The following is a 13,294-nucleotide window of genomic DNA, read 5'->3' as shown; positions in this document are numbered from 1 at the left end:
CTACTATACAAAGATCCTAACAAGATAAAAGAGGCTCCACCTAAACTACATAGAAACTAAAATATCATGTCTGGATTATAAACAGATGTCTCCTTTTGAAATGTGGTTTGTGCTGAGCAGTGGTTTTAGGTAAAGGTTTCATCATAAGACCTTGCTAAATATACAGCTCCTGGTTTCCAAAATGCCTTTTTTTTTTTTTTTTTTTTTCCTCCGGAATACAGTGGCATAGTACGGTTCTACAGAGATCATTTTTGTTTCTGCTCAGTGTGATTTCCTTGGCACTGCTGTGCTGTGGAAGTGTATCTTGATGGGAAGGCCTTTCTGGTTAAGATTTTGTGGAGAAGGAGGGTCAGGTCATACTGAACACATAGGGTTGAATGTTAGCACTTGTTAATTTGGTTTGAAAAATAGTGAGCAGGATAGGAAGGGAGAGAATATAAACTTAAAACACCCAGCACGGAGCTATTGTAGAAATCTGTTTCTGTGGATACTAGGGTAAGAAATAGCTTGGTAATACTAGATACCAAAGAGGCTTTTACATGGCAGTGAAATTTTGGAGGAATTGTGGCAACTTAATGTTCAGACTAATAAACCGTGTCTGTCAGGTGATAAGTGATATAGAGAAAACTCCTGTGTGACTTCAAAGGGGAAGTTCAGTTTGGTGTTAATAAATTGGTGGTTCTCTAAAATTTCAATGCTTAGCTGCCTTTCAGAGGTTAAGTTCTGGTTCAAATAAAATTGCATTTAAAATGTGATCTAGTTTTATCTAGCATACAGCTGCCACAAGCAGCCACTTCTCAGAAGAGCAATTTAACTTCAGTGACTGCCTCTTTCTTTGGCAAAAACCCCAGGAATTGCCAGTTGCACCAAAAGACATATATTTCAACGAAGTTATGTTTTTCAAACAAGAGTTGAAAAAATTTGGAAAAATAAAATGTTTATCACCCAATTTCTGGGAATTTTATGTTGTTTATAGTTAGGTTATAACATAGATATATAAAGTTAAATCAATATAGCAGTAAGCTTTTGAGATATAGAGTAGTATTTCATTAATGTTAATTCTACTTTTGTTAATTATTCCTAAATTCTGATACAGTCTTGGCAGAATGTATGTTTGAAGTATTCTGAGTTTTGAAAATTTTAGAGATTTAGTTGTGGTTGAGTTATAGAGGAAATGTATAACTTGTTATTGCAGTAATCTGCTATGAAAGTTTGGGATATCTCCCTTCTGTGCTTTAAGCTTGCTTTAGTATTGCAATTAGGGTGAAACACATTTAATTCCCTGCAAGTAAACTGTAAATAATTATTAAACACTTTATAATGATTTAATGCAAATATTATGCAGTGTCTGTGGGTGACAGATATTGGGAGGACAAATGAACCATAAATAGGAATGCACTGATTTGAGGGCAGGGGTGAGTCCAGGCTTGTAGAAAAATCCAGAGATGTCTGTGAGAGCAACTGATGAATTGTGAAGAGCAAGTAACAGGATGTAATATCATCAAAATAGGAGGAAAGGTTTATGTGATAGAAGGCTTGCCTGTTTCTCCCAGCTGACTGAGTTGAATTCATTATAGCCTGCTTGCTGAGTGATTGTTCATTTGGGAAACGTTAGCAACTCCATGGATGGGTGGATGAATAAATTTGTGTAACGAAGTTCTGAGAGCTGGAGATTTTCAGGGTAGCATACAGATCTCTGAGGAAAAATCTGGGTAATGTATCTGGAAGTTCCCAGACCCTGCTAGCTCCTGTTGGGAATGTGGTGGGAGTTGGTATATGTTTTGTGCTAGTGACATTCTTCAGATTTTATTTTTTGTAATGGCAGCATGCATGATGACCAACCATTGATCCACTTATATGCTGGTATGCCTGTTAGAAAAAGTACTCCATATACTGTAGCTGTCTGAATACTGAAACATTTTTTTTCCTGCTTCGTTTTACTTATATACTTAAGAAAGCTGGTGTTTATTGGGGGTTTTTCTAAAGACAGAAGTAGTCACTGAAGTTAAAATGGCAGCCTGTGGCAGCTGAGGCCACACAGTGAGGATTCTTTGCATAGTTACCCACGTTGTACATGGAATAATTAACTTTGTTGTCACATTTGGGCACTTCTCATAGCCACACAATTCTCAGACAAAATCTGTGAAATATATATGTTTGGAAGTCAGTTTGAAAGAAGGTGGTGACTAGAATGTTTTACGTTGCTGCATTCATGGAAGCACTGCACAGGGAGCTTTGGCAAACCCGCATTTTGTGCATCATTCCTGCTCTTTTAATCTGTTTGGTCAGAAATGGATTTGAAAGGTCGTGAGCGTTCATGGGTAGCAAGGCAGTGTACCAGCTGTCTCCAGGCACAGTGAAAAGTGTGGTCTTTTATAAATTTATTTAATATTACTAAAGTTTAATCTTTTGTTAAAAGTGCCTGATGTTTGCTAAATCAAGATATATAAAGCATCTGAAATTATTTTTGATGTCTTTGCAATTTTCAAGTTTTTAGATTTACCTTCTGAAACTACGTTCTTTCTGTAGACATATTTGCATTGTTTCAGCTAAAAGTACAATTGTTTGTAACATGCAAACTGGACATGAGATACTGCTTTACAGTAGTTACTAATCTGCTGATGAATGATTCTTGTAGAGATTGAAAGGGATTTGTGTAGGCTGAAGGAATATAATGAGTTTCAAAAATGTTAGCAATTTAAAATACTGCTTGGATGTGAATTAAAATGTTCAGAAGTCACACAGTTACTTGAAATCTTGATCCTTTTTAGCCATCCAAAATGCCATCATTGTGTTTTTTTTCACATGGGAATGTTTGTCCTCCCTAAAATTGCTTTAAATCAGGTTTTTGAGAGACAGCTGTCATCCCAAGTGTCTTACTATGCGAATAGGCTCTGCCATGCTGTAGGTTAGTGCCTCAGCAACTTCATAAGGGTGTAGATATATATCTTCTGATCTCACAGGTAACAGCAGTAGTCATCTCTGCCTCTTCTGTCTTTAGTACTGTTTAATGCTCTGTTTTCTGTGGTATTCACAGGTTCATGTGATGACTTCTACCTTTTGGGTCAAAATAACCCTTTTTAGCAGAGACCAGCTGCTTTGCATTTTAAGCTTGCCTGCTGTTCTTTGGGAGTGAAAAGCAGGAGGACTGGTTGGGCCAACTGATGAATAATCATGCATTTACCTACTCAGCTGTTTTTGAGAGAAACTTGAGGCTCTGAGTTTGGGGGATATAGTGTAACTGGTCAGGTTTATTCTCAGGTGATTACAGTTCACATTGCAAAAATTTCTTTTGTACTTTGTCTGAATACTGTGATGATTGGTGTATAATGTTATAGGTGTACCATTATCCATTTTGGAGAATATTGTCTTGCAGAGGAAGAGCAAAGACAGGTGGAACTGAGTGAAAGAATAGGTCTTATTCAAGAGCTGGGTTTACATCTGTTTTTATTGTGTGATATTTCAACTCCGGAGTCTTTCCATCATAACCTAAAAATAACCTAAAAAATTGTTCCTCAGGCACTGGTAAAATGGTTGTTATATGATGAGAAAGTTCATAGTATTGGATAAGCTTGAAATCTCCCTTTCCTTGCTTATAGTATTGGTACTTCAAAGGACCGTATAGCTGTCTCTTTGCTGTGTCTGCAATGTCATGGGCATCCACTGAAAAAGTCAACAAATGGATCAACTTGTTATTTGTCAAGGTATTTCTGTATGATCTTAGTGTCTGCCTTTTGTGTGTTTGTGAGGTCAGTTCATTGTCCACAGGCAACAGTGAGTCTGGCCTGCTATTACTGTTTTGAGATCAGGATGGCTCTATAACTGCAAAGAAAAGAGGGTTCATATCAGCTGTGTGCAGTTGTGTGCCATGCTGTGAAAAAGGTCACTTGGTTTGTTAAGCCTGGAGAAGAGGAGGCTGAGGGAAGACCTTGAGTGGTCTGTAGCTTCCTCATGAGGAGAAGCAGAGGGGCAGAAACTGATCTCTTCTCTGTGGTGACCAGTGACAGGACTTGAGGGAATGGCCTGGAGCTGAGTCAGGGGAGGTTTAGGCTGGATATCAAGAAAGGCTCTTACGCAGAGAGTGTTTGGGGACTGAACAGGCTCTCCAGCAAAGTCATCGCTGCACCAAGCCTGACAGAGTTCAAAAAGTGTTTGGACAATGCTCACAAGCACAGGGTGTGGTTATTGGGGCTGTTCTGTGCAGTGCTAGGAGTTGGGCATGATGACCCTTGTGGGTCCCTTTTATCTTAGCAAAACCTATGATTTAAAAAAAAAAATTACCTCTTAACAACTAAGTAACATCTCTGTAGTCTTATTTTCCCTTATTCCTCTTTGCATTTATGAATCTTTATTTAAAAAAAAAAAAATATCCATGCATATTAATATCTTCTGTGTTACTGCTTTCAGCACATCATAGTGGATAAATATTATTTCATCAGCCCACTTGGCAATAATGACCATTAACCTGATTGTTAGCTGATGGGTCTCAGATGGAATGCTGAATGCATGCTTGTTTCAAAATGGCAGAATCTGCCTCTCCTTTTTACTGTAATAAAGCTGCTTCTGTTTGCAGCACTGTGTTGCTGGGAAACTGCAGCTAATTTTTATGGCGCATGTCAGTAGTAGTGATTCAAATTATACATTTCATTGAGTAGCTCTTCTTTTTGTTTGCAAACTGCCTTCTGTAAGGGGAGAGAAATTTTGTTCTGGGGAGAACAGTATCCAGACCAGAGAATATGACTCAATCTGAAACAAAAGCTGAGACTATTGATAACATCATTGTACTTCCAAAATCACTTCGGTGGGGATGGTGGCCTGGCTAAATTTACACTAGTCTGATAGTCAAGTCTAACACAGGTATTCAGGAGAGTTCCAGGTGAGACAAACACATCTCCTCAAACTGCTGTTTTTCTTTTTCAGACTCCATGGTGCAAAACTTCAGCGTGTGGCGCGACTTTAAAGCAAAAGAACAAAATAGACTGAGAGATTATGAATTGGAAAACTGTGTCGTTTTGGTTCACAACACAGATAACGGTGGCAATTCTTGGGCTGTGTAGAAAATGCAGTCCTTTTTAAATGATTGTTGCACAGCTTGCATGTGGATCAGGACATGCATGCAATTACATTGGTAAAAAGTGGGTGTAATTGGGCATGCACCTAAATGGGAAAATACATGTGTAAGGTGGAATCTGAATAATAAGTAAAAAAATATTCTGCTTGCTGAATCTGTACTCCTTTTCTGGCTAAAGGAGATGGTAGTCCATTTTGTGCTGTTCATGGTCTGCTTAGGTTTGTAGCAGTGTCTTGTTTTTAATCTTGCTTGAGATGCCTCTCTAAAATGGGGGGTGTGTGTGTGTCTGAAGCCTGCTTGCTTAAACACGCGAGTCATGTCAGCTGCAATGCGGCAGTGCTTGGTGCTAATGAGGTGAGCAGCCAGAGCACCCGTCTGCTTATGTTTGCTCATCTCTGTGCAATTATGGCTGTGGGGATTGGAAAAAGGGATTTGTATTGGATGTGGCTCTGTTTTGGCCTTTCCAGAGTGTGGTTCTGTGTTCTCCTGAGGACTGGGCAGCACATTTCAGCTTCCATTTTGGGAGTTAGGTGGTTGCTTCATTATATTTAATGCAAGGTCTAAAATACATCCTGGTTGGAAGAAGAAAAGGAAAAAGGGAAGTACAGAGAGGGGAACACCCCCCCTCCCCCACCCCTTCTTCTCTTCCCCCTCCCTCCCAATTCCCCCCCAATTAATTCTAATGCACTTTGAAATGAAATCTATAGCCTGGCAATTGGTGCCTTAATGTAGAGTAGATACAAGTCTGTATTTGTAACGTAGCATCTTTGAAATACAGTAATCAGGTAATAAAATTTGGTTAGATCTCACTAGTTACAGGTGGCTTTTGGTAGGCACAACATGCAGATGCACTGTGATTTCTCAGCTCACTTTTTTTGTTGTTGTGTTTTCTTTTGTTTTGTTTTTTAACCCTTAAGGTGCTGACAGCAGTGTGAGCTGAGTATTTTTTGCTGAAGTCATAAAGTTTTGCTTTCAACATAAGGCAGATAAAGTGAATATCAAACCTTGTTTGTCTTTTCCCATCCTCCGATGCCAGACTGTCTCCATCGAACTTGATGCCTTTCTGTCCAATCCTGTTGTATTCCTATTCCTGCAGCTTGTCTTTCAGTGTTTCTTTTTCAGAGAATTACTATAAAACTATAGGTTATGATTAAGTAATATATTGATCTTGGTGGCAAAGCTGGCTTTCCTTCTAGTTCCTGCCTTTGTCACAGGCTGTTCCCTGTTAGCTGATAAAAGTTTTTTCTGAGTACTTAATTTAATGTGAATCAGATAGTTGAAATGACCTGTTAAAAATACTGCTGGTTTTTTTGTGTTTTTTTAAGGCTCATATCTAGTCTCTGTTACTTTGGCAATATGTTGTGTAACCTGGTACCACAAAGAGAGGGATCAATAGAGCTGGGACTGGGAAAGGTATGAACTGCATCCTGTAGGCAAGAACCAGCAGTGGGAGGCAGGAACTTCATGAGCTGTTGATACAGCTGATGTAAGTGTAGTGTTCAGCTTATACCCGTAGAAAGGACAGAGTGTCAACCTATAAACAAATGTCCTTCACCCTGGGAAGGAGCCCAAGACTGTGTGCCCTAATTACATCTGGTTTTTGCTTGGTCCTAGTTTTAAGTGAGTTAAGAGTGACATGAATGAAAGCACAACTGATGAGATGCGTGCTACGGAGAGTTGTGCTGTTTTAACACTCGTTGAAGTCTGGTATCTCTGTGATCACAGATACTGCAGTACTTCTGTGCCTGTTTACCTTTTCCTGGAGACCTTATGACTTAAGACTGGGACGTTTTTCTCTCTTCCTTCTTTAGGTCTCCGAGTGAAAGGGGAGCTCATTACTGCTTACCCGCAAGTGGTGGTTGTGCGTGTGCCAACACCTTGGGTCCAGAGTGACAGCGACATCACAGTCCTTCGCCACCTAGAGAAGATGGGCTGCCGATTGATGAATCGCCCTCAAGCCATCCTCAACTGTGTCAACAAGTTCTGGACATTTCAAGAACTTGCTGGCCATGGTGTGCCTCTTCCAGACACTTTTTCATATGGTAAGGCTGTTGGATCAAAAAGGTAGCATAGTTGCCTGGACAACTTAGGCTTTTGCAATGCAAAAGATCCAAATTTTGGAAATCCATAGCAACTTAAGTAGCCAGTTCCACAGCTGGAAGTGTTCAGTAACCAGAAAGGAAGTTAAAGTCATGACACCCAGATTCTGGTTTTGTCTTTGTTATTACCTTTTGATGCTTTAAAAAGAGTACTTAAACTGTACTTCAGCCTTCCAAGCAACTGACTTTGGCTATTAGTGCTATAATACTTTCTGTTCTTTTCCAGTTGCCCAAAACAACAGGCAAGAGCTTGTACATAAGTACTACAGAAAACTAGACTTTGGTACAACCTGAAAGTAGATTAAACTCCTGTATGAATAACAGTGTCTGCAAATACATTAGTTTTTGTGAAAGGACAAGAGTAGCAAAGAGTATGAGCCCTTTTAACAATAGTTTGGGCTTTGTTTCCCATCAAAACAGTTAATTATTGTTTAATGTGCCTGCCTTCGGAATCTCTGGTATCTCTGGTTCCTGACAGAGTGCTAGATTAGAGGAACCATTTGCCTGAGCTACCCTGATGCTATTTCTGGTTTTAATTACAATCTATTAAAGAGCTGCAGACACCTCTCAACCTTCTGTTCCTTCTGGGAATACCAGTGCTTTCCTCTGCTTTGTGTGATTGCATCAATAGGCTTTTGTAATGGGAACTTTACAAAATGAGAAAAAAAATTGACATGGCTTTCTATCAATTACTATGAATTACTGTTTCCATCAATTACCATGAAAACACATTTGAGAACAAACTTACCCTTTCTTTATACATGTGGTTGCTCTAAATTGTTGAGAAAGGAATGAGTTTTTAATTTTTGGGGGGGAGACCATGAATGATACTTAAAAATTGAAGGACATACCTGTTTGATCGTAACTCCCACTTCTGTTAGTGCATGCCTCTGGAATTTGACAGAAGCATGACTTTCTTTTCTTTTTTTCTTTTTTCTTTCTGTTTTATTAAACCACAAGTATCAAGTTATCAGTGAGAGCTGACTTTGCCAAGTAAAGCAGGGTGTGCTGAATGACGTGTTACTCCATGACATGTGTTCAACTCCATGGCAGGGTCTTGATGGCTGCTGCTGGCTTTATGACTTTGTGTCTTGTCTTGATTTCTCCACTTTACTGCACAATGTGTTAGAGGAGGCTTGTCCCTTTGTCTGCTGAATTTACTCTTTATTTCTTTATTTCTTATGGTCAACCTTCTTTAAATTGAACTCAAGTAACCTTGAAGTATTAGCCATAATTGTGTGAATGGCCATTAGAAGCTGCTTTCTAAGGTCCTTACAGATGCAACAAGATTAAAAGTTGAAGTACTACTTCAGGATATAGGGAGAATGAGATACAGGAGACTTAAGCCTTCAGAAGGGAGGAGGTGGACTGACAAGGTCTGGGCTGTTGCTGCTCTGTGGATTATGCCTTGTCATTGTGTTCTGTGTTGCTTTCTTGGTTAATAGTTTGGATGGAACTGTTACTAGTGTTATGTGTCCTATTTTCCTGTTAGACATTTGAAAAGATGGGAGTTGATAAAGTAGAAGGGATAAACTGGAACAAGATGGTAGAATTGGGGCACTAAGATTTGGAAGATTAGATTGAGTCTTTTGGGATTGTGATCAAGAGGCCTTTGACAGCTTGTGTCTTCAATTCCAAAGGAAGTAGGTCTTAGTATCCCACATGTAATAAACACCTTCAAAGTCTGATCATGCTCCATGACCAAGGTTTTCTTAACTGATAATTTTTTCTGCATTATCTAAGCTGTAAGGGTGGGAGGAATGTATGGCAATTACATCCCAAATTTGGCCACAGCAGACTGGTGGCACATAATATTGTTGGTTTTCTTTTTGCCAGGTGGTCATGAGAATTTTTCCAAAATGATTGATGAGGCGGAAGTGCTGGAGTTCCCTATGGTGGTGAAGAACACGCGGGGTCATCGAGGTGGGTGTGAGGTCAGGGGTGAGAGCAAGGAGTATTCTGAGCAGCACTCCAAGATTTTGTTTCATCAAGGAATGAGCTAAGAAGATCTGTTAGATGTTGGACTTGTTACCAATACATCTAAATTCTTGAATGCTGAATGTTGAATAGAGTGCAGTACTGGGAAACAGTTTTAGTAGAACTCAGTCTTGCAAAGGCAGGATGGAAAGCATTCAAAATTATGGTGCATTGGTGACTTCTATGAGGAAAGCTTTGAACTGGAATAATGGGAGGTCTGGCCTTCATGAAGTTGAAAGAAGCCTGCATGGATTTTAGGGATGTTTTTAAATAGGCCTAAGAAATGAAATCTCAGTTCATTCAATGACTTTTTTCTTTCTTGACTGTCTATAATTAAGGTTCTGATTTAAATAAAATCTTCCATATTATTTGTAAAACTGGATCTCTATTTTTCAGAAGAATACCTCTGACAGTGTCAGTGGTATTACCACAGTTTCAAATTAAATTGCTCTGGTATTAGTCTTTTGTTTTAAGTGTTGAATATAAAAATAAACATCAACTTAATTTAGTGTTAGATAGTGGTTACTAAAGGAAACCATGTTTAAATCAGTTTCAGAGGTTATTTGCACAAGAAGTTGCTCTGTTTTTAATATACTTTAAAACAAATTTAATAAATACTAGATCTAAAAAGAGATTAAAAACGAAGTTAAAGCACAAAACCAGGAATTACTTCAAACAAAATTATAACTAGGAGACACCGTTTCTTTCTTTTTTTCTGTCTATCAGTTTGCCCTCACTCTGCTGCTCTGATGCTTCTCTTGTGGCTGGCATGAATGCTTCTGTAGCCATATAGTAAATGGGTTCAGGAACTGATGTTGAATGGATCTAGATGGGTTATTTTTACTCAGATTAATTCCTTACATGACTTAGCACTTGCACAAATGCTTGTGTTGATGTAATGGAAGAGAGCAAAACGCTGGGGCTGGGGAAGATCTGACCTGCTGCTGTTGGCAGCAGTACCTGTTAGTGTGGTTTTAAAGCCAAGGTGGAGTTTGATGTTGCAGCAAGATGAACTTGACAGTGTGGATTATCTGAGACAGTGGGTTTGACTTAACACTGCCTCTTGTGAAGATCTACTAAATAATTTTAGTTTCAGCTATTGTTTTTCTTCTCCCTGTTTTGGCCAGGATTCCTGTAAATCTGTTTACAAGTTTTGCTTTAAAGCACTTTAAATTCCAGGTATTTTAAAGCAAATTTATGCAAAGTACATATATTTTCACACTAAGAGAGTTGGGGGAACTTTTTAAAAGTAATTGAAGAGCACCCATTTGCAAATTGTATTTAAAATAAATAGGCAAACATGGTCATTGGTACTGGCTGATGAATACAAGTCATACTCTTCTAGGCCAATTTTCTGCACAGGTTGCTGTTCCAGCACATGGGCCAATCCTGGTTTTGCCAAGATGTCACGCTGCTGCATAATTCACAAGAGCTAAGCAGTTCCTCTCCAAGGCATCATTCTTCCTATTCCATTTCAGGAATACAGTAGGGTTATTAATTGCCCTTAGATAAAGTTTGGAGTGGGAGAAAGGCCATGGAGGTTTTTTTCTTTTGTGAATTTTAAGCTTACATTCTCATGTCTCTGTCATGAGAAATTCCATGTTCCTCAAGCAGTGTCCTGTGTTATGGAGACTTTAAATCCTATCTAAACAGAGGCTGCTCTAGTTGGGCATAGGAGCACTTGGTGGAATGCTACTGCTGCATTTCTGTTCTCTTACTTAAGGAAGGCAGTTTATCATTTATGTTTGTACTCTGTTAACACTGCAGCAGAATTGAATGACAGTTCTGCTACAAGAGAAAGTGTGCAGCTTTATTGCAAAACATAAATCTAGTATGACATAGAGCCCTTAAGGAAGGGGAAAAGAAGTTGGGAAATGTAGATAAAGATGGAAAGGGATGCAGTCTTGTGAGACTGGAAATTGGATAGAAAGTAGTAGAGTCTGTTTTAGGGATGGCTTTAACCAGTATGAATATAACTGGAAAAGAACTAAGAAGTCTGGTGTGCTCTAAAAATGAAAGGGAATGAAATTACTGATTTTAAGTTAAAAAATACAGGTCCTAGAGATGTTTGCTTGCAGAAAAGCTAGTGATTTCTCAAAGATGTTTTTTTTTCAGTTGTAGGATAATCCATTCATTTTATGTTCTGTGGAATCTTCTGGTAAATTATCTTGGATAGTGGGGAGTGGAATGTTTTCCTCTGAATGGAGTTCTTCCATTGCAAACTTCATTCTGGACTTGTGAGCCCTTTTGAGTATTGGGAAGAGCAGCTCTCAGGAACTTCCTAACAGAGAAGGAAGTGGGTGATTCTGCAGTGGCACACTAGGGACTTCAGAGTTCTTAGATGCCCAGTGTTCAACAGTTTCATGTTGTTGGTTCCGTGTGTCAAAGCTGTAGGCTGTGGGTCCTGTCCTCTTGGATGAACAGAATTGTTATTAATTACATGTTGGCTTCTCTTTAAGTATTTCTTCCTTTTTTTTCTCTCACTAAGGACTTGTACCAAAGGAAGTTGAAAATGCAAGACCACCGCCTTAATCTAAAGCTTTTTTCTTTTTCTTTGCTTCTTTTTCTTTTTTTTTAAACTCACGTCTCCTCAGCTCTGTCAGTACTTTAACACTTAAAAGCGCTGAATCAGTGGAACTCTGTTGTCCATGGAAGAATTGGTAGCGGATAATGTATAATCCACAGATGGGGCCTCTGAGAATGGGCACTGTGCTGGTCAGAGGTTTTACTTTCATGTGCTGAATCATTGATGCAGCTCAGATGGCTAAGTGCTTTCAACATCCCGATGTTCTTTCCTCCATACAGGTAAAGCTGTGTTCCTGGCACGAGACAAGCACCATTTGGCAGACCTAAGCCATTTGATCCGTCACGATGCCCCTTACTTATTTCAAAAATACGTTAAGGAGTCCCATGGCAAGGATGTGCGCGTCATCGTAGTGGGAGGCCGTGTGGTGGGCACCATGCTCCGCTGCTCGACAGATGGGAGGATGCAGAGTAACTGCTCACTTGGTAGGAAAAGCATTGCTCATAGTTTTGATCAGGATATTTCAACCCAGTTGAAAAACCATAAAACTGACTGAAATAAGCTGCAAGTGTTATTTTGTGTTAATTTTGCTTGCTGCTGGGGGTTTAAAGGGGAAACACAAGAATAAGGATTAAGTAAGAAGCATGTTGAGCAAACACAGAAGGAGAGATGATTTTTGCTCAAAGTATTTGGTAGATGGGATGATGACAAGCAGGGGAAAGTTCTGGAACACAAATGGAGCAACTTGATGTGGTAATGGCAGTTTGATACTAATGTCATATTATCATTTTTTTCATCCTGAGAGAAACAGAAAATGAAGGAAGACAGAAACAACACTTAAGGGGGGTGGAGGAGTCAGTCAGCTGGCAAGAGAGTAGAAGAAAATGTTAAGTGAGCAAAGTGTTGAAGGCAATAAGCAATTGGATTGCACTGTGCATCTTCTGTGCTACCTTAAGTCTGTCAGATTCCTCCCTGTTACCTCTTCCCCCAGAGACCGTATCTGGGAGAAAGAGGAGGTTACTACATTGATTGTAGCATACTCAGAACTAAGATTCTGCAGAGTTTTGGGTGTTGGACATGGGGGTTTCTGAGGGTAAAAGGAGGAAGGATGTTTGAGGGTGCCTGGCTGAAACTGTACGGAACCTGAGCAGGGATGGGACAAAGTGTGTTCGTGTGTAGTGCAGTTTTGGTTAGTCAAAATGCGTGAGAGATTTTAGTTACCGCTTCATGCAGAGGAAGTATAGCCTGAAAGATTTTTCTAAATGTTTGTTTTTTTGGGTTTTTTTCCTTACTGTTTGTTTTATTTTTAAATTTAAGTATTGTGATAGATGAAGCTTGATTCAGTTAATACCTAGGTGATGGACTGTGAACTTGACCAGCTGAAGTTCAGACACAAATGTTCCCTAATTCTTGCTTTAGAGACAGTAACCTGTGGTAGCCAGTTGAGAGGGATGTGAGCAGATGATAGTCTTAATCCCCATTCCCCTCAGTTATATCTACAGTTAGAGGTGTAGTCTTAGCAATAGCTCTAGGTTTAATTTTGCTGAAATATTTCTTGTGATCACTTACAAACATGTAAGGAAAACCTCTGTCTTAGAAGGAACAAGGGTGGTTTCTTAGTTA

The 13,294-nt window shown here is 39.3% G+C and overlaps 1 protein-coding gene across 8 annotated transcripts in view; it reads left to right on the top strand.

The window, feature by feature from the left end:
• Positions 1-13,294, top strand: part of RIMKLB (ribosomal modification protein rimK like family member B) — a 49,830-nt gene that overhangs the window by 24,752 nt on the left and 11,784 nt on the right. For 6 of the 8 annotated variants that reach the window (XR_002002167.2, XR_002002166.2, XM_019007967.1 and 3 more), the window contains 4 exons: positions 4,921-5,034; positions 6,883-7,113; positions 9,007-9,093; positions 11,953-12,156. Coding sequence is in view for 6 of the 8 variants with exons in the window: in XM_019007967.1 (XP_018863512.1) it covers positions 4,921-5,034; positions 6,883-7,113; positions 9,007-9,093; positions 11,953-12,156 (636 nt within the window). In the remaining 2 variants the exon portion in view is untranslated. Of the gene's footprint in view, positions 1-3,599; positions 3,705-4,920; positions 5,035-6,882; positions 7,114-9,006; positions 9,094-11,952; positions 12,157-13,294 lie in introns of all 8 variants that reach the window. The other 2 variants (XM_019007972.1, XM_019007970.2) reach the window with 2 other exon arrangements.

Source organism: Parus major, chromosome 1, assembly GCF_001522545.3.
Source record: "Parus major isolate Abel chromosome 1, Parus_major1.1, whole genome shotgun sequence".
Lineage (NCBI taxonomy): Eukaryota > Metazoa > Chordata > Aves > Passeriformes > Paridae > Parus > Parus major.
The sequence above is the reverse complement of the archived record's forward strand: the minus strand, read 5'-3'. Positions and strand labels throughout refer to the sequence as shown.